The sequence below is a fragment of the Tenrec ecaudatus genome, chromosome 10 (assembly GCF_050624435.1).
Source record: "Tenrec ecaudatus isolate mTenEca1 chromosome 10, mTenEca1.hap1, whole genome shotgun sequence".
NCBI lineage: Eukaryota > Metazoa > Chordata > Mammalia > Afrosoricida > Tenrecidae > Tenrec > Tenrec ecaudatus.
The window spans coordinates 1,735,546-1,756,054 of NC_134539.1; the positions used below are offsets into that span (position 1 = coordinate 1,735,546).

At 64.4% G+C, this 20,509-nt stretch overlaps 1 protein-coding gene across 1 annotated transcript in view; it reads right to left on the bottom strand.

Annotated features, from left to right (window-relative positions):
• Positions 1-17,487, bottom strand: part of NOTCH1 (notch receptor 1) — a 35,873-nt gene extending 18,386 nt beyond the window's left edge. Inside the window, exons 1-5 of the mRNA XM_075559824.1 lie at positions 17,362-17,487; positions 15,564-15,645; positions 2,462-2,724; positions 1,917-2,255; positions 171-293 (exon numbers count right to left, since the gene is read on the bottom strand). Coding sequence (XP_075415939.1) covers positions 171-293; positions 1,917-2,255; positions 2,462-2,724; positions 15,564-15,645; positions 17,362-17,425 — 871 coding nt within the window. The 5' untranslated portion in view covers positions 17,426-17,487. The remainder of the gene's footprint in view (positions 1-170; positions 294-1,916; positions 2,256-2,461; positions 2,725-15,563; positions 15,646-17,361) is intronic.
• Positions 17,488-20,509: the final 3,022 nt, after the last annotated feature.

Here is a 20,509-nt window from a genome sequence, read left to right on the forward strand (position 1 = left end):
CTTCTGTGCACTCGTGGGTGTACACCTTGTCTGAATACTGGCAGTGGGTGAGCCCACGCGTGCACTAGCGGGGGATGAACACCGTGTGAGCACCAGTAGGGGTGGACCCCTTCTCTGCACTAGCGGGAGGCATGAACCCCCATGTTTCTAGTGGCGTTGGTCCCACTCACCCGTCCACTCAGGTGGGCAGCGGCAGTTGTAGGTGTTGACGCCGTCCACACAGGTACCCCCATTCTTGCAGCTGTGCCCTGGGCAATCGTCCACGTTCTCCTCACAGTTCTGCCCGGTGAAGCCTGGGGGACAGGCCGGGCCGGTCAGTCCCTCTCCTGGCTCCTGTCTGACCCCACTCCAGGCGGAGAGCTGGCCCTGGGTGTCGGTGAGCAGAGCCCGCTCCACAGGCATGGGGACAGTGTTCCGAAAGGTTCTAGTGAACCTTTAGGAACCGAGTATTGCCAAGGCGGGGCTTTGGGCTGGCGTTTTCTACGACACCCCAGAAGGCAGCTCCTGCAGTGGGGGCGGTGGGCCCAGGTGCCCCCTTCCCACAGGCTGAGCCCCAGGTAGGTCCACCGCTGCCGCGGAACCCTGTTAGCTATTAATCCACCCGGCTCCCTGAAGAGCAATAATCAGCCCAGAGAGGTGCGCCTGGCGAGAGCGGAACCCGAGGCCGGTTACTAATTAACACCTCCCGGGCACCCTTGAACCCCTCTCCCAGGACCCTCCGCCCACCAGCTGCACCCCAAACCCAGCCTGGGCCTCCTGGCTTGTGGATCATTGACTTCTCTCTGAGGGTGGGGCCACAGGGCTATGGGCACGCATCCCAGGGAGGACTCCCCACCACCAGGCCCTGGGCCCCAGTTCCTCTGCCTCAGTCCCCGCCCTGTGAAATGTGACCAGAGAGCCCGTCCACAGGGGGTGTGTGGGGGTGGACCCTGCCGGCACACTAGTGGGTGGTGGACCCTGCACTGGTAGTCTGTAAGCTAGACCACTGGTAGTCTGTAAGCTAGCTGGCACAGCTAGGCTGGCAGAGTGCAGGGTTTCCTGACCCCTCAGAGGGTCTCCTGGGACACTGACCTGGGACAATAGGGGGAGGAGTAGGCAAGGCCCCTTGGACAGGAGTGGGGTGTGGGCAGCTAGGAGAGCTAGTGGGGACAGAGTCACCCTTCTCTCCTGCCTGCTGGTAGCCTAGGGCCTGAACATCCTTAGAGGCCTGGCTCTTGGTGGCCCCTCCTTCCTCTCGCCAAGGCCCACCCCCCCCCCACCCCCCAAAGGCTGGAAGCCAAGTAGGATTTGAATCCAGGGTCTGGGCAGGCCAGGCGGACACACACCCACCCACGTGCCCACGCGCACACCAGCCCGGGCTGTGGCCACGCGGGGCCCAGTCACCGAATGACTGGTAGGAACTGCTTGCTCGGCTCCTGCGAGTGGGGGCTGGGGCTTGAGGAGGCCTCCCACTTCCCCTTCTCAGGGCTTGCCGGGGTCGGGGGGGGGTGTCAGTCTCTGGGTCACCCTGGGGTCATGAGGGGCCTGGGCACCCCTCCCTCTCCCATTTGCCCGCCATCCCTGCTCCCTTCCGTGGGTATGGAGCCGAGCAGAGGGCGAGGGGTCCCCGCCCCGGCTCGTCCCCACCGCTGTGGCGTCACACCCTTATTTTTAGATAGGCAGCGACATTGACTCAAACAAAAACCGTGGTGCGCCTAGGGGGAGGGGCTGTGCCCGCCGGGCCCCACCAGGGACACAGCCTGTTGTCATGGGTGTCTGGGGAAGTGGCGGTCCCCTGAGGCCTGGAGCCACCGCAGGGCAGGCCTCAGTCACATACATGGGCGCTGGGCAGCGCTGGGGCATCTCTTCTCCTGTGTGGGGTACAGGATGCTCTCTCCCCAGACCCTGCCCCTCGGGGGCCACCCTGCCCGGCGTACCTGGCAGGCAGGCGCACTCGTGGGTGGTGTCTCCTGTGGGGCGACAGGTGCCCCCGTTCTGGCAGGGTGAGGGGCTGCAGGGCAGGTAGGGCAGCTCGCAGTGGGGGCCGGTGTGGGTGGCACGGCAGGTGCACTGGTAGGAGCCCACCTCGTTGCGGCAGGTGCCCCCGTTGCGGCAGGGCCCCGGGCTCTGGCTGCACTCGTCCACGTCCTGCCGGCAGGTGGGGCCGTGGAAGCCAGATGGGCAGCGGCAGATATACGAGGCCTCGAAGGGCAGGCACTGGCCACCGTTGGCACAGGGGTTGGAGGCACAGGGGTCAGCCTGCTGGCACGTCTTCCCTGCACAGTGGAACCGGGGAGGGGTCAGGGCCATCTAGGGCAGGTGAAGGCCCGAGTTACTTCCAGACCCAAGGTCTTGAGGCTGCCGGCTCCCCAGGGAAAGACAGGTCCCTTCTTACCAACCGGGGTGCAGGGGGTGGGGGTGGTGCCCTGGGTCAGAGCCACCTAAAACTAGGGCAGTCAAGGGGTGGCATCCAGACGCTCACCTGACCAGCCCGGGGGGCAGCGGCATTTGTATTCATCCAGCCTCAGCAGGTCGCAGGTGCCGCCATTCCGGCAGGGGTGGGTGAGGCAGGCGTTGTCCAGGGGTGTCAGGCAGAGCGGGCCGGAGAAGCCCAGCCGGCAGCTGCAGGTGTAGTCCATGGTGCCACCACGCTCCAGCACGTGGCATGTCCCGGCGTTCTTGCAGGGGGCGCTGAGACAGGGGCTGGGCACCTGGCATCGTGGGCCCATGAAGGCCCCGCTGCAGCTGTGGGGAGAGGCCGAGCTGTGAGCCCTCCCCCACGCCTCCTGCCCACTACACCTGGGTCTCCACTGACCAGCCCCAGGTCCACCCCACGAGCAGTGGGTACCGCCGTGTGCGGGGCTCAGGTCTGGAGGCGAGGAGGACGGTGCCTTTATGTGTCGTGTTGAAGGCCCAACTCGGGTCCATGGAGGGAGGAAAGCCCCTCCCTCATCACGCTAAGGAGGCCCCCAGGGGAGAGGCTGGCCCCACAGTGGACATTCACACTCACAGGGAGGGCGAGGAGGCCGATGTCCGCTCACAGGAAGGGCCCAAGGGCCACCCGGCAGACATGCCTGGGTTGGGCTCCTGATCGCTGGGGGACCATCCCCAAAGGCGGGCTTGACCCCAGGCCCGAGCCTACCCCTGAAGTACCCCCCAACTCCAGGTGATCGAGGCTTTGCCGCAATGGAGTCCCCGGCGTTTCTGGAAAGCAGGTGAGTTTCCGAGCCTTAAACAGCCACGTGCCTTCCTCTCGCGGTGTCTACACACATCTGTCCCCTGACCCCGTCCTCTCCCAGAGAGGGTCTGCGGCTGCATTCTCTGCCCGCCATGGGCTGCTCCTCGGGCAACAGGGCCACCCAGGCGCTGGACACCTGTTTCCACGGCTGGAATGAACCAGCAGCACAGTGAGCAGCCCCGACCAGGCCAGGCCCAGGCCCGATGATGCCAGGGTGGGGATGGGATGGTGGCCAGGGAGAGGCCCTGGTCTGCCGCGCCCCCACCCCCACTCCCTGCCACCTGTTGGCCCAGCCTCCAGGGCCGAGGCCATAAATTGAAGGCCCAGGTCACCTGGAGGCCTCCAGGAAAGCTCATAAAAAGCCTGGGACCTGCCAGGCCCGGCACTTCCCAGAGCAAAGCCTCTGAGGCAGAACACCCCCCCTACCTGACCCCACCCCCACAACCTCCCAGGAGGGCCGCCCCGCAGCTGCACGCCTGCCTCTCCGCCACCCAGCTCAGGCCCTGGCCAGGCGTGGGCTCTAGGGCAGCCCCAGCCTGCATGGAGTAGAAGGGCTGAGGGAAGCTGGGACCCCCGGTGAGAAGACCCCCAGGCTGGGAGGAGGCCTCCGGGGCTTCGGGCAGCTGGCCTGCCCCCACTCCAGGGGCCTGGGAGGCATCTGTCTCCCCCGATGGCTTTTATCTGTGGCAGTGGTGAGGGATGGACGGAGGGGAGGACGCAAAATGGCCACTCGGCCCACCATCTGGTGGCAGAAGCCAGAAGCCTCGGACCAACTGGTTCGAAGACCCGCCCTGCCCCCGCTCCCCCCTCCCTTCCCTCCCCACGCTGGGAGTCCACGCAGGCCTTCCCTCATGGCCCCCATCCAGGTCCACGCTGGCCTCTCAGAGCTGCAGGCGCCTGCCAGTGCACACTCGGGGAGCGGCCGCCATCCCCCCCAGCACCCCTGCCCCTGCCTGAGTCCAGTTACAGGTGGGCGGGGCACCCGTCAATGCCTCCATTGTCAGCGGGAGCTGGGCCTCGGGTCTGGCGGGGTGATGGTGGAGGAAGGGGGGGGGGCTATGTTCCTCTCAGCTACCGACAAAGCCAGAGGGGGGGTTGGGAGGGGGTGCTACCTCATCAAAGGCAAACGCTGGGTGCCTCAAGAAGGGACGCCTGAGGGGGACAGGATAGTGCAGGTCCCTGCTCCCAAGCAGCCCCAGGGTACGGGACGTTGGATGGGGGCCACTGTCCCTCCAGCCTCAGGCCATGCCCTGCCGGTGCGTCTCATTCCCGTGCAGCCTGTGCCTGCGAGGACACGCCCCGTAGCCCAGGCCCAGCAGTGGACAAAGGGCACCAGGAGCAGGTGCATCTGCGGACGGGGAGGTGGCGGTGGAGGCAGCGGCGGTGGTGGCAGCTGCTCCAGGCGGGTGCGGCCAGCCGCCAACCCAAAGGCGGGGCGAGGAGGCTCCCCACGAGGGAATGCAGAGGCTGTGAGGGCCCTTTGTCCCCAGCCACCCGCCCTGGGACACCACCGCCCTGGGACACCACCGTGAAGGCGCGCTGCCTGCAGGCCGTTCCCGCCAGGGCCTGTGGCTGCTCCCGGGTATGGCTGCTGGGGCGGGCCTCTGTGGGGGTGGACGGCCCAGCAGGTGTGTAGAGGGGGCAGCTGAGCCAGGGGGGCGGGCCTAGGGGCAGCTGGGGACTCAGATACAGGACCCTCCGCACAGCAAGGCCCTTCTCCCACCGCTCCAGCCTGAACCCTCTGCCTACCTCTCCCCGACCTGTGTAGACACCTGTCACGCCCCCCCCCCCATTCACAGTGCCCAGACTTCCCTGAGGCTGGCACCCAAGTTCAAGATAGCTTGTGGCCACCACTACCCACTCCCAGTTCCCCAGCCTGATGGCCCCAACTGAGAAGGCACCTAGCTCAGCAGGTGACCGAGGCCCAGCCTGACCAGCCTCTGGACTGTGCAAGCACCTGCCAAGCAGATGAGGCTATCCCTGCCCACACGGTCCTTACCAGGGGCCCCTCACTTCCCCCTACCTCTGACCCCAGTTCGGACCTGCCCCCACAAAGGAAGGCTCATCCCAGCAGGTGAGCAGGTGGGGGGTGAGGTGGGGGCAGGGGACTCCCATTTAGGGCCTAAAGGGGCCAGGCTTTTCTGGCAGACGCCCCTGCCAGGGTCAGCCCCCCACTTGTCCCCGATTCAATCTTGCCCTTGTGAGACCCCCTGCCACCCAGCACCCCCTTCCCTCCACGCTCCATAGAGATGCGGCCTCAGTGAGCGCTACAGGCAGATGCCGCTGTGACCTTTCACCCGGGACAAATTCTAAATTGTACTATTTTCCTTTTTCTGCTATGTGGCCATCTGCCGCCCCCCAGGAGGCAGACAATAGCGCCCCCCAACCCAGAGGGAGGGAGGGGAAGGCAGGGGGGACTGGAGGAGGGGCCGAAGATTCAAGGAGTTTGCAGGCAGAGCGAGGGGATGGGAGTCAGGGCTGGGCGCTGCACTCCTTGTGGGGTCAGAGACCAGAGGAGCCAGGGACAGACTCAGGAGGCACCTCCTGGCCCCCACTATGGGGTGGCAAGGAATTTGGGGTGGGGTGTAGACCCCTCAGTGGTCGTGCTGAGGGTTGCAGTGCCAAGTGTGGGAGCTTCCAGAGCCACCACGGAGCCCAGGGGGCAAGCCCAGGGGACAAGTGCAGTGGGTATAGCCCTGGGAGTGGGGCTGTCACAGTGACAACCCACAGGGCTTCCCCGGCTGGCAGAGATGCCTGCCACTCTGGGATGAGCCTGAGTGGGGTGCTCCTAGGGTCCTGAAGGGGCTGGGGGAGCACACAGGTTGGAGGCACTGCCCCTCCCAGCCAAGACCCTGCCCCTCCAGCTCAACAGGCCGCTGGCTCTGAGGGCTCAGATGGGGGGGGGTGGGGGGCATGGGGTTTGGGCAACCTGCCTGGCCTATGGCCCTCAAAGGCCCTACCTCTGCAGCCTCAAAAAGCACTCGAGATGGATGGTCTCAGACAAACGGGGTGTCTGTCATCACCCCCAAACATGGGGGGACCGAGGCCAGGGTGTCAGGGGATGGAGTTACCCCTGGTTTGAGGTGCCCAGGCCAATCCAAGCTGGGCACCGCCCCCTGCTCAGAAATGATGAGCACCCCACAGGCGGGGGTGCAGTGATCCACTGGGGTCCTTTCCTGGAGGGAACCAAATGGAGGAGCACTGAGAGCAGGCTGCCCACCCCAGAGCCCCCCAGCCCACCCCACCCCACCCACTCCCGTTTGTCTCACATCTCCCAGGAGCCCTGGGGTGGCGCTGGGGCCTCATGCCAACCCCTGCCTGGGATCCACTCCCAGCACCGAGGGGCCCAGAAAGCTGGCCCGCCCCAGTCAGGACTTCTCCCTACTGCACCTCCTGCCCTCCTGGGACACCCAGAGGGTGCAGACACCCAGGGGAGCTGCAGGGCACAGACCTGGGGTGGGCTGCCCTCAGGGTCCCCACCAGCCCAGCAATAGGTTTCAGAGCCGGCCCCTCACTATCGTGGGGACAGGGGAGTGTTGCCCCCCCTTTTGTCTCATGTGGTTAGGCAGGAGGAAGGGGGGTGGCAGCTTCCCAGGGTTCCAGGCTGGGCTGGCAGGGAAGCCCTTTGTGTGAAGCTTGTCCCACAAGGGCAGGAAGCAGCCCCCCCACCCCATTGTCCCGCTCAGCTCAGGGTTGGGAAGTGGCGTGTCCTGTCTGGACGCTTCCTGGAGACTGTGCTGTGGGCACCCTACGGGGCCAGCCTCTCCACGCCTCGAAGGCACAGCCTGGTCAGCCCAGGCCAGCAGGAGCTCATGTCACCCATGGGCCCCATGTGTGTGAAGGGGGAGGGGGTGGTGGCAAAGACCCACTTGAATCCTGCTCCATGACAGGTCTCCCCCAAGCCTGGGTAGAGCTGGGGATGTTGGCCTCCTAAGTGGGTAAGTCCACCACCACAGCCACTGCCCTAGCAGAGCCAAGCCCAGAGCTGCCCCAAGATGGTGGGCATGTGAGACAGAGGGCCAGGCCACCGGCAGAACAGCACCCAGGGGGGCTATTACATCAGCAAGCATAGGTGGGCTTCTCAGGCCACCAACTGACACCAGCAACCTTCCCCCGGCTCAGCCCAGCATCCACAAAGGACACCCGGGTGCAGGGGACACAGGTGCCCCCACAGCCGTGCAGTACCCAGCAATTCATGAGTACCACCCAGCCCGGGGCACACTGTACGCATAGGACTGGCACCAGGCCCGTTTCACAGAAGGGAACACCGAGGCCAGGGGTAGGCGATATCACAGACAGTAGGGCCCTGGGAGTGAGCCTTCATCCCCTTCTCTCCAGGGAGCCAGATGCCAGTGCTGATGGGGACAGACAACACGGAGGAAGCTCCCTGGGAAAGAGGCGGAGGGGAGGGGGGTGTCATCCAGCCCCTCACCCCCGCAGCTGCCCCACCCTCAGCCTGCATTTCCCGCCTGACCACCTGATCCCCAGAGCCTGCCACTCGGACAATGCCCGCTCACATCCCACAGGCCGGCTGAAACCCAAGCCGGGGGTGGGGAGGGGCCTCAGCACCACTGCCTCACCCAGCAGAAGGGTCCCATGGCATGGGGGGTTGGGTTGGGGGGGTCTTCAGTGCCCCAACAAGGTGCTCTCCCACCACCCTCAGCACAGGGGATGGGCACAGTGCACCTCAAAGACGCCCGACGCTGGTGGCCCCCAGCAGACAGACAGAGGCTTCTTGAATTCCTACACTGCTCCCTGGAGACCAGTCACCCCCCTCCCCCAGCCTGTCTGTGTGCAGCATGGACCCCAACCAGGCCTCGCTGTCCCGCTTGTAAGCTGTCCGGTAGCCTGGGCAGCTGAGCAAGCCATTTCCCCCACCACCAACTCCGCTCCCCACCTCTGTCCACAGAGGGAATGCCTGACAGAGGATGCTGCTCCCGGCTCCGGCCAACCCAGTCCTGACACCTGAGCAAACCCCTGCCTTGCCCCCCATGTGGCATAACCTCTCCCAGACACAACAAACCTCACTGAACCACGCCTCCCTATACCCCACAGAACCTCATCTGAACCCTCAAATCCTGCCTGAATCTACTGGCCTCTCCCAAACCTTCCCCGACCCTCACAAGCTCATCAGAACCCTCAATCTGCCCCTGAACCCACACAACCTCTCCCGAGTTCTGCACACTGTGACCAGGCTCTGGGTGGGACCCTTTGGGGGAGCGGGTACTCTCAGTGAGGTCTAGGAGCTGGGGTGTGGGGCTCAGGGGTGACCCTCCATCACTACAGCTGCACATGGATCAGCAGAACTGGGAGGTAACACGAACAACCACCTGCCTGCGCAGAGGGCCCACCTGTGAGGGGCCAGACCGCAGGTCTGTACACCTGTGAGGCCCTCATTCAGGGGCCACACACCCCAGTCACCAGCTAACATGCAGGTCACAGGCAGAGTCCGTAACAAAAGCCCAGCGGTGGCAGTGGGCATGGGCGCAGCTCAGAGTAGGGTGAGCCCAACAGCTGCCCAGCCACCTGCTGCTACCTGCCCAGGTGTGACCAGGAAAGGGACTGTGCCTGCTGAGCACCCAGGTGTGACCAGGGCAGGGCCTGGCCGAGCACCAGGCATGGCAACGGTAAGGGCTGGCTGAGGGCCCTGCTGGCTGGGTCCTGGACGCCTAGGGCCTCTGAGGGGCACTCACAGCTTCGCCAGGCTCCCTGGGGACTCCCCACCCCATATGGCAGAGGCTGTCTGCTCGGCCCGCAGCAGGGGAAGTCAGGAGGCCTGTCTGTCGGCGGGCGGGGGGCTTCCCACAGGACGACCCTCACTGCAGGGAGGGCCCTGGGGAAAGCACAGGGCTGCCGGCATCTGGCTTCTCCCAGCCCTCATTTCCAGTAACTGTGGTGTTTCCGCTCACCAACAACCAATGCGCAGAGGAAATGGTGGGAGGCAGCCCGCAGCCCCGCCGGCCTCAGCCCGGGTGAACCTTCCCACCCACTCCACTCACACGTGTCTGCCTCCTCGCTGCTCTCGAAGGGCCCCCCACTCTAGTCCTTGAGGGCCCCGGCAGGGCCGGGCGGGGGGGGGCAGCACCCCCAGCCTCCTCTAGGGCCCCTGGCTCAGCTGTCTCGTCATCTGCATGCAGGCAGCAGGTGGTATCAGGGCCAGGCGGCCGCCCTAATTACAGGGACAAGCAGGTGGGGGTACCAGACAGGGGCACCTCTCCTCAAAGTACCCCATGTCGTCGGGGCGCCCGTTACGGAGAACGTGACTGACAGGCTAACGACTTTTCTCTGACGTGACCACCATGCAAGTCTCTTATCAGGTCCGCCGGGCAAACACCTGCGGCTGGGTGACTCATGGCCCGGCCACCGCCTGGCTGCTCCTCACTGCCCAAGCCCCGAGTCCTGAGCACAGGTGCTTGGGATGGACACAGGATGAGGCTCTGGCAGCCAGCGAGCTGCCCCCAGCTCCCCTCTGCACCAACAGGGGCCTGGGGACCACACGGCCAGCAGCCGCAGTCCCAGTTTCTTCGCTCCATGAGAAAAAGTGACCAGCAAATCACGCATGTCAGCAGCAGGTCGGGAGCTGCTTACCCAGCCCCCAGAGCAGCCGTGCCCAGCCCCCGAGAGCCTACGGCAGACACAGCCAGGCGCCCTGCTCTGGTCAGAGCTTCTACCCTGTCCCAGCCAGACTGAGGTGCCGGGGTTCTGGCCGGGTCAATGGCCCACTTGGGCAGAAGTCAGACCTTGGGGTGCCCCCCCCATGTCATGCCCCCTTCAAAGCAGCAGCTTCATCTCAGGAGATGCAGGGAGGGAGGGGTACGAGCAGGATAGGCCCATCCCCCCAGCATGTGTTGGGGGGCAGCACCCCTTCCAGAAGGCTGCCTGTCCCGGGGCATCGGGTGGGGGGCAGGGTGAGAGAGTTCCACAGCAGAAGGCACAGGACCCCCACAGACCTGGGGGAGGCCGGAAAAGCACACACACGCAGCCCAGCCGCCCGAGGACAAGCGGGTGTCCGTCTAGAGGCTATGGTCTCATGTCAGGCTGCCCGAGAGGAAGGGACAGTCACTGGGTGCTCTCTATCGGGGGTGGCCCCGCCACCATGTGCCCGTGGATGAGGAGGTGCAGTCTGCTCACGGGAGAAAGCAGGCCCCCCCCCTGCGCACCCCCCGGGCTGATCGGTGTCCAGAAGCTAGGTGGGGCCAGGGAGAGTGGCAGCATGAAGGGAGGACCAAGTCCTGGAGCCCCAGGGATAAACAGCCTGGCTCAGGGTAGCCGAGAGGTTGCAGAGACAGGCACCTTGTTTGTCGGTGCCCGCCACCCATGGGCCCTGCTGGCTGACCTGTAGCCAGTCCCTGACGCCTCCAGGGAAGGGCTCGCAGAGGTGCCTGCAATCTGGGGCTGGGACGCTGGGCAAGAAGGTCCCAGAATCCCATTCACGGGACTGCCCACCACTTTCCACCTAACTAATTCCCACTGAAGCGTGAGTGACTGCCCTGGGGTGGCACCGGAGGGGCGAGGGGATAGGCTGGACTGAGGCACTCCAAGACCAGCTTCAGGCCACCAAGTTGCTGCCTCAGAAACAGCCAGGGTGGTGACCAGGGGTCCCCACGGTTCACGGGATGGCAGAACCAATAGAGAACAGAATGGGCTGCAGCCTTTTCAGCGAGCCCTGCCCTCAATACGGGGCACCCGGGAAGGCAGGTCCTGCTTGGAAAGATCACAGCCTTGAGAGACCCAGTGCCCAGAACACACGCACATGCACACACACACACACACACACACACACACACACACACACACACACACACACCGCTTTACCGGGTCACTGCGAGTCTGAATCGGTTGACGGCAGTGCTCTGGCTGTATGCGTTCTCGTATAAACCCACAGATGTGCAAGAGACGCACATATCTGTGCACGTACACCTGTCTGTATATGTACATGTCCACACAGTCCTCGTGGCTCGGTGGGCTGGGAGATGGACTGCTAACAAGGTCGACAGTTTGAAACCACCAGCCATCCCACCAAGCACTGATGAGCAGTCTCAGAAACCCACAGGGGCGGCTCTACTCTGTCCTAGAAGGTCACTAGGAGTCACCACCATGACAGCATTGACCTTTTGAGTGGGTGTATATACATTGACACCCCCCCACCCTGAAAGAAAAAAGTCCAGTCTTTGTGCTCTGAGGATGGGGCCACCCTCCTTGTCTCCCCGGGGACCAAAGACGCTGCTTCAAGAGCATCCTCTGGCCACACCCCATCAGTCACTAACCCCCAGCAGGTGTGTCTGTGCCTGGGTAGGCAGGAGCAGCCCCGGACTGGCAGAACCTGTCTAGCTGCCTGGCCAGGTTTGACCCTTGGGCATCTCTGCCCGCCCCACCCCATGGCTGCCCTCCATGGCCTGCCCTCACTCAGGTCCAGGCCCACCTGGACACTGATGCAGGGGGCTCCAGGGACCATGCAGACCAGCCTCTTTAGGCAGGGGGAACGGAGGCCCGGGGAGGGGCCCTGCCTGGCTCTGGACTCTAGAACCTGCACGGTCCACATTCTCTGTTAGAGAAAGGCCCATCTGGGCTCGTGGGAGCTGAGGGCCATCAGGCATTTTCCAGGCCACGGGACAGTGCCCTGGGCCTGCTGCTGGCAAAGTGGTGATGCACCAGGCTCCAAAGTTTGGCTTTGTCCTGGGACGCGTAGGGACAATGAGTCACGTGGGACACCAGCCGGCTGACAGTCTGGATTTCAGGACCGGAAACAATTGCAGACCTTCACTCCCAGTCCATGTCCCTACAGTGCTGAGGAGCAAGCAGCCTACTCTGAAGTGCTGTGTCCCAAGGGGACAGGGGGTGGGTTAGCTCCCCCCTACACACACACACACACACACACACACACACACAGAGGGCACAACCCCTCACCCAGCAGGGAGGCCCACCTGCCTTGAAGGCCAAGCCACCCGGGACTCCCATGGAGTACCACCTGTGGTTGGGGTGGAGGCAGACCTGCCCTAGCTACCTGCCTCCCTTGTCCATCTGGAGGTCCCAGCCCCCATACTCAGGCCCTGCTCGGGCCCCTTGCTCCCTGTCTGCCCTGCTCCACCCCCTTCCTGCTAAGGTCACCCCCTTCTTTCTGGTTAAAAAAAATATTATTTTCTCAATGGAAAAAACATCAGTTTCCGTTCTGAGGCAGAGTCAGCCAAGGAGGCCCCGCCTCCCCCTGCTGCACACCCCGCCCGCCCCCCATGGCGTCCCCGCCCCCCACACTGACAAGGCAGGTGACACATTCCCTCTGATCAAGTTTTTTCCCAACCACCCCCCCCACCACCACCTTGGAGTGCAGCGACCGGTGGCGGGCTTCAGAGGGGGAGCAAGCCAATACCACCCTCGGTGCTGGCAGGGGGGTGGGGCAGGGAGCAGGGGTGGACAGATGAGGCCAGGTGGCATCTGTATGACTGGCCACGTGCTGGGGACACCACCCCGCTGCCTCTCCCGCGGAGGCCAGGAGCCACGTCCATGTCACACAGCATCAGAGCTGGGGAACCTGGCTTCCTTCCTATGCTCACCTGGGCTCCCCCGCGCCCCAGAGCTACAGCCTGAGGGCCCCTCAAAAGAAAACCCAAACACCCTCCCCAAGCAGCCCCACAGCGTTTGCAGTCCCCACCCACCCACCCCCACTCCCCGGAGATCAGCAAGTCAGGCCCCAAGGAGATGGGCCTATGGCCTATGGCCCAGTGAAGTCCAGGCATCCAAGGGCGGCCACTCCTCAGCCTATGGCTTGGACAGGCAGACGGAGTCCCAGCAGGGCAATAACCCCAGGTCTCTGGGCCAGGTCTCAAGCCCAGGAGCATCTACAGGGAAAGACCTGCCAGACCCCAGTCAGGGGACAGCACGCCAGGCTCTGTCCCTAACCCAAATGCCACACTGGCTGCCCTCAAGGCAATGCCCACTCCCAGCGACCTTACAGGACAGGTCAGAACTGCCCCTGAGGGATTCAGAGGCTGTCGGTCTTCACCAGGCCAGAGAGCCTCACGGTGAGTGTGAAGCGCTGGCCTTGTGGACGGCAGCCAGACCCATCACCCACTGTGCTACCCGGCTCCTGCTGCCACTGGGTCCATTCTGACTCATGACCCCCCAGGACAGCACAGAGGTGTCCCCCTGGGCTTCTGAGACAGCACACCCTAGCGCGAGTAAGAAGCCTCATCTTTCTCTGGAGATCCACCAGCAACTTTGAACCACTGACCATGCGATGAACAGCCCACCACACTAGGGTTCCTACTAAAGACACCCCAAACTCTAAACCCCCACGAACAGGGGTGGGGACAGACAGACAGGCCTCCAGTCTTGCACCCATATGCCAACCTCCCCTACTCAGAAGTGACCAGCAGGGAGAGGACGGGGGCGCCCCTCCCCATGAGGTCCCCACCTGTACACAGAAGCATCCAGAGGTCGACCCCAGGTGAGGGCCTATGTGGGAGCCCACCCATGGCTCCCAGCCCCAGGCAATCACACCACCCTCCCACCCCTAGTCCAGCGCTCCAGCCACCTGACTGGCATCCAGGGGTGCGGACTATGACTCAGCCGGCAGTCAGCACAGAAGTGCCAGAGAAGCTTCCGAGGCCACGGCTGGGCACTGTGGCCTGGGGCCTGAGCCACGCTGGGCTCGGGACTCCTGGGGCAGAGGACGTAGTCTCTACTACTCCCGCCAGTGCTAGCTCCCCAAGGGCAGAGAGAAATGGACTTCTGCCAGGGGCTGGCAGCCTCTTCCAAGACGGGGCTGACCCTGCACCCCAAGCAGGGAGCTGCCCAAAGGTACAGACCCAGTGCTGGCCTCTCCACTGCTGCCCACACCCACCCCCACCCTAGCTAGATTTGCGGGTCGAGCACAATGGGGGTCTCTGTGGACCGCACTTGGCAGAGCGCCCGGCCAAACTGGGGGCAGCTTTCCCGCCAAGGAGAGGGGTGCAGGCGGGTGAAAGTGGGGCTGAGCCAGAGACTTTGTGGGGGCTAGAGGGTGCAGGGGAGGGCCCAGGACCCCAGGTCTGGGCGCTCATACCATAATCTGGTTCTCTGGAAATGTCTTTGCAACAATAAAAGGAGGTGGAGATGGGGTGGGGGGGCTGCCACAGCCCCCACCCTCAATGCCATCTTCAGTCAAGCAGACCCCAGACCCTCCCCAGCCTCCTCCTGGGTCAGGACTTCACACCCTGGGAGCTCAGGAAAGGACCACACCAACTCTGCACCATCATCGTGTGGGGGAAGGGGGGACCCCCCTTCACTCCCAAAGTCCTCAGCAGCAGTTTTAAGCGTCTAGCTGCCTCCTGAATGGGGACCGAGGGGGGAGGGGGCATTCTGGGAAGCCGTGCATAATTAATCACACCGCATTAATCCTCCTGCCCAACAATGGTGGTGCACTGCCACGGAATCCCAGCTGTCGGCTCTGAATGAAAGGAAACAAGATTTAGGGCATCAAGCGTCCCTGTGGCTTCTGCAGGGGGAGACGGCCCCCAAAAAGCAAAAAAAAAAAAAAAAAATTTTAAAAAAAGAGCTCGCATTCATCAGGGTCTGACAAAGGCCTGCCGCTCAGCCAGGCAATTCGCTCTTGCTTGCTCACAGGCTGCGTAATTGGCTCCAGGGTGCGGGGGTGGGGGGGGCGTGGGAGGGGGCCTGAGGCTGCTGGTGGGCCCACCGTTGTCAGGGGAATGGGGCGGTCAGTGGGTGGACCCGTCCCAGGACCTCCTCAGTATTCTCCTCAGGAAACAACTCAAGTTGAAGGACATCAGCCCAGCTTGGACTGTGGTGGGGGGGGGGGGGGGCACGCTGGCACTCCACGAAGCTCACTGGGCCCCAAGCCCACACTCCAGCCAGCTGAGGTCTGAGCCAGGAGGGCACCCCCCCAGGCTCGTCTGCCCAGTGGTCACCCCCTCTGAGAGAGGAACCTCAGGTCCTGGAGGGTAGGCCTCGGGGTTTGACTTTGCACCGGCTCACCAATTTCCTTCTGAGAGCATCCCCTGCCCACGGGTGGGGGCAATACCCTGCCTGCTGACAGAAGGAGGGGGTCCTGAGCCCTCCACAGCCCTGCGGTTTCTCAGGGGCTTCGGGGAGAAACGAACTTCAGAATTTGCACTCAGGGCCCAGCAGGCCAAGGTGGCCCCTCCCAGGCCAGCCTGCTCACACGTGGCCTAATTGTGAGTGATTAAGTAATTGCGAGACTTTGTCCAATAAAAGTCAGCACGTGACTTTCCCAGCTTCTGGGCCATCTTCACAGACAATGGCCTAGTGTTGGGTCCTGGCTGCCCAGCGGCCAGGGCTCCATCTAGTTTCCCCCAAAGCAACAGGTCCCTGAGGGGCGCATACTCACACACAGGCCTCGGTGCCATCCGCAAACACTTCACATTTCCCGCCATTCAAGCAGGTCTCCTCGGGCTGGGAACACAGCAGGCCTGGGGGGTGGGCGGCACAAGAGAAATGGGGTCAGCTGAGGGGCCTGCCCAGGACGGCGGCTTCTGGGGACAGAGGGCCAGCCAGCCCTGGCCACCAGCTTTGGTCTGAGTGCACCATCAGACCTCATTTAGGGGACTCTGCTCACTTCTGGGGTCGCAGGACCCCCTCCCTATATGAACCCCCAAAGGCTTCCAGGTTCCAAAGTTGGAGATGGGGGCTGGAGGGCTGGCAGGTGGACAGGTGGTGACCCAAGTGGAGGCTGGTAATAGTGGCGGTCCTCGGCAGCAGCAAAGAATGAGGAGCTGACCCTTGGCCACTCCCCAAATTTGCACCTCAGGGACAGCAGCCCCCCCCTTACCCCCCCCCGCCCGTCTTCCCCTGAGCGCAGGGAGGCTGGGGCCCCCACCCAGCCAATGAGGTTGCCTTGATGTTCCAACGTGCTGGGGGAGGGGGGCGAGCAGAGGGGAGGGGTGGGGGCGGCCACACTGGGCTCCCGCTCGTGGGAAAATGCGACAGCTGCGCGGCCCGCCGCCCCGCCCGCCAACAAAGTGCCGGCAGCGGAATCAGAGCTGCCCATTGTCGCCGGGCCGCCCCGCCTCGGCGGACACCCAATACCTGCTCCCGCGCGGGCAGCCTCAGGGCAGCCCGCCACACCCAGGGGCGCGCGGAGGGCCCCAGGGGGAGGGAATGGGACCCCACTCCCGAGCGGGGAGTGGCACCCCTCCTTTTCCATCCCACTCGCTGGGCTGCAGCCCTCTGCGGGGGCGGGGCGGCGCTGTGACAGGGTCTCAACTTTCCGAAGGGAGGAAAATTCTCACCGCCAACTTTCTGGGAGGAGAGCGCTCCATGACTCGATTCCCGATTCTCGGGGTGGGGGGGGTGGGGGGGAGACGGAGGGCGGGACGGGATGGAGAGGGGAAGCCGGCTTGGAAACGCGCCCTCTCCCAAGTCTCAGTCTCTCTCTCTCTCTCTCTCTCTCTCTCTCTCTCTCTCTCTCTCTCTCTCTCTCGCTCGCTCGCTCGCTCGCTCGCTCGCTCGCTCTGCCCCCAAGTTCGCCAAACTTGAACTCCGCAGAGTAAAGCGAAAGTTAGTTCCACAGAGGGTGCTCCCCCACCCCGCCACCAAAGGCTATGTCGCGGGTCCCACACTCCCCCAGAGATCCAGCCTGGGGGCGGGGCTCTCCTCGGGGACCCCCCGGGGGTCCTGAGCGCTCCCTCCGCCGCCCCACGCTCCAGCTCGCGCGAACCTTCCTGAAGGGCAGGGGGCCAGTGGGACCCGGCCGAGAGGCTGAGCGGAGGAGGGCGCGGCGCCCCGACCCCAAGCTCGGCGCCCCGACATCCGCCCCAGGCGCGGGCCCGATGCGCAGAGAGACGACAAATGGCCCCGAGAAGCAACAGGAAACCAAAACCGACTACGTTCAAATCGAAAAGTGCAAGCAGTCCGCGCGGCCGCCCGCCACGAGCCCACGCGCAGCCCGGGAAGGCGAGCGGGCGGCGGGGTCCCGGGACCCCCGCTCCCGCCCATCGCCGCCCCGCACCCGCCTTCTGTGCGGTCCCCCGGCCGGGCAGCGTGAGTCCGCCCGGCCCAGAGGGTGGGAGCGGCCCCGGCCCGGCCCAGCCTCCCGGAGCCCCCGCCCCGCCAGGTCCCTCGGGACGCGCGCGCGGACAAGTTGGCGAGGAGCTCGGCGTGGAGTTGCGGGCCGCGGGTGCGCCTACCTCGTGCGGCGGGGAGCGCGGGCAGCAGTGCCAGGCAGAGCAGCGGCGCCAGGAGCGACGGCATGCCTGCTTCCCCGGGCGGCCGGCTGGGCGCGCTCGCGCCGGGGCTTGCGTTCCGCCCTCTGCTGCCCGGGGCGGGCGGGCGGGCGGGCGGCGCGGGCTCTCGGGGTTCCGGCGCGGGCTCGGCTCGCGGAGGCTCAGTCGCGCTCGGCCCGCGCGCTGCGCTGCGCTCGCTCCCGTGGCCGAGGCTCTAGTGAGGCGCGCGGCGGGCGTGCGCTCCGCCCCGTCGGGCCCGCCCCGCCCGCCTCGCCGCGAGGCCCCGCCTCCTGGAAGCCCCGTCCCGCCCCGCCCCCGATCTCTCGGAACCCCGCGCCCGGGCCTGCCGCTCCCCGCAGCTGCACGCCCCCGGCATGCGCCCCTCGGTGGGGCCCGCGCCGCAAGGGCCGGCGCAGGCACTACTTGTCGCCTCCAAGTTTCCCCGACCCGAAGTTTGGCCCGTGCAGCGGAGGGATCCTGCGCCGCCGCCGCGCCGTGCCTCGCTGCCTCGACGACAATTGGGGACAATTTGCATCTCAATGGCCCAGGAGGCGCGGCGGGGTGGAGAAGGGGAGGTCGCGGGCCCGGGCTGGCGGGCCCAAGTCCCGGTGGCTGAGCGGGCTGGACTGTAGAGGCCAAGTTTGTGGGGGTCCCTGATGAGCAGGGGCATGGAGAGCCCGAGCCCGACCCCAGCGGGCCCGGCGAAGCCCTGGACCCCAAAGAAAGGTGGTCCCCGGGCCTGGCCACAGGGCCAGAGACTCTGGGCCAGAGGGGCGGCTCACGGCTAGTATCTCGCCTCTCAAAGGACGCCTGCCCCAACACTGTACACCTGTGAGGGCTCAAGACCCAGCCCTGCGCAGCCTCAGCCCACCCGTGCACCTCCCCGGCCAATGCCAGAGCAGGGCCCCAGCACCAAACCACAAAGCGCTGTCGTGCGCAGGTGTCCGCGCTGGGGCAGAGCCTGTCCTGGCCCTGGGGAGTGAACTGAAGACAGAAAGTGGCCTCACCCCAAGGTGGGGCTTGCTGAGGTCCAACCCCCCCATCATCACCCCCTCTAAGCTTCCTGAGTCTCCATGCTTTTGAAGGCAGAAGGCCTGCTCAGGGAGTAAACAGATTCCCACTTTGCCACCCAGCCTGCTCCCTGCCTTCCTTGGTCCACCTGTGGCTGGGCAGCAGCAGCAGGCTGACCCCGCTGGCCCAGGTCCTTGACTGCTCCTCCCTCCAGGGGCCATGAGTAATTTCTGGGACATCAGTACTCTGGGCAGGCTGTACCAGCGGACTCTCCCCTAGAATAAGGTTACCAGACGTCCCACTTTGGGCCGGACAGTCCTGATTTTGAACAATTTTTCCCACGTCCTGTGGCATTTTAAAAAAGTCCCGATGTTTGGGAAGAATGCACGACAAGCTAGGGTACACGGTTTTCGGCTGCCCTGTGGCTATTTCACCAGGATATGCGTTTTATCAATGGTGTCCCGCTTTACCAATGTTGAAATCTGGTCACCTTACCTAGAAGGAAGAGTGGGGATTTGGGCACACACACCCCACCCCTGTGCTTCCCAGTGTCCCCCCACCAGAGCTCTGATTGCCTGATCTAGCCCTGGCCAAGAGCAGCCTACAGTGGGAGGGGGAAGGGATCCAGGCCTGGGGCCTTGGGTCTGCGTCTTGGTGTTCTGACAGCCTGTCCAGACTGGACCTCAGTCCTCCAGATGGTCACCCGCTCTTGACAGTCACTCCAGCCACAGTGGCAGGAAGCCAGGCTTCAAACCTGTGTTGCCTGTGGCTGAAGAAGCCAGGAGGCTGGGCGTGGCACCCGTCAGAGCCTCCCGTCGGCCCTTGCTGACATAGGCCTGGCTGGGGGCTGGATCTCCTGAAGTCCAGACACTGTGACCTTCTGCTGTTGAGGACAGGGCTGGGGAGTGACCCTTGCAGGAGCTAAAGAGAAATGGTGGGGGTGGAGTAGTGGGGCACCTAAGAATGCAGTGAGAGAGTAGACATCAGCCCTGGAAAGGCTGCATGGGGCCCCCTCCATGACCGAGCTCTGGTGGGCACCTCTGCAGGCCCATAGGGTTGCCAGAGACTAGTCCAGGGAGGCTGGGGAGCTAGCTTGCAGTAGAAGGCAGGAGGTCCCCATGGTCACCTTTTTGTCCTGGTCCTAGGGTCATCAGGGCAGCCTCATGAGGAAACCTGTGGACACTGGCTCACTCCTGTCCCCCAAGGAAGCCCACCCAGCCCAGCCCAGGAGCCACTGAAGCCCTTTCCAGGACATGTGTCTAAAGTACAAAGGTGTCCAGGCCCTCTCTGAATTGTCCAGCCCACAGGCAGAGGCAGGCCCCACCCCCACATGGCCTTGAGCTCACTTGGGGGGCATGGTACCCCTGTTTTATAGGACACGGAGTTGGGGCTCAGAGACTCTCAGGTAAGCTCTGAGGTGGGCAGGCCTAGCCCTGCAGGTGCCCACCTTGCAGGAAGCAGAGTGGGGTGGGTATGGGGGTGGGGGCTTGGCCTAGAGGCTCCAGGTCCAGGGGACAACAGGGTTTGGAGGCTGATGAGCCTGTGGCAAGTGACCTTCTGACCCCAGGGGTGGGTGCAACTGCCAGGGAGCTGTGGGAAGATTCCAGAATGCCGAGGGCTAGGCCTAGCCCCCTTTGAAGCTCTCTGTAAATCCCTGACCTGCTTGTCCAGTTGCAGTTCTGGGGCCTGAGAGCAGCCAACTCTAGGCCCTCCTGCCCAGTGCTCTGCTCAGGGCCACACCTAAGCCTGGTCTGTGCTCTGGATTCAGACCCACTTCGGCTCTGCTGGCCCCTCCAGCAGCTGCTGCCCCAGGGCCTCTGTGCCCATCTGCCCCGAGATTCTAAACTCTGTGGGCTCTTTGCTGCTTCAGAAGTGGCACTTGGCCTTGGAGGCTGTTGCTTGGTGCTGAGAATGGCAAGCACCCTCCCCCCAGGCAGGTACCTGTCTCCCCCAGGTCCAGGGGGTGATGGGGTGTGGGCCCTACCCAGTCTCTGGCCTCAAGGCCTGACAAGCATCCTTTGCTGGAGTGTTTGCCCCTTACCTTGTCCCTGAGTGACTTCTGGGCTTCCACCCTTGTAGGAAGCTGTCCCAGGTCTCCATG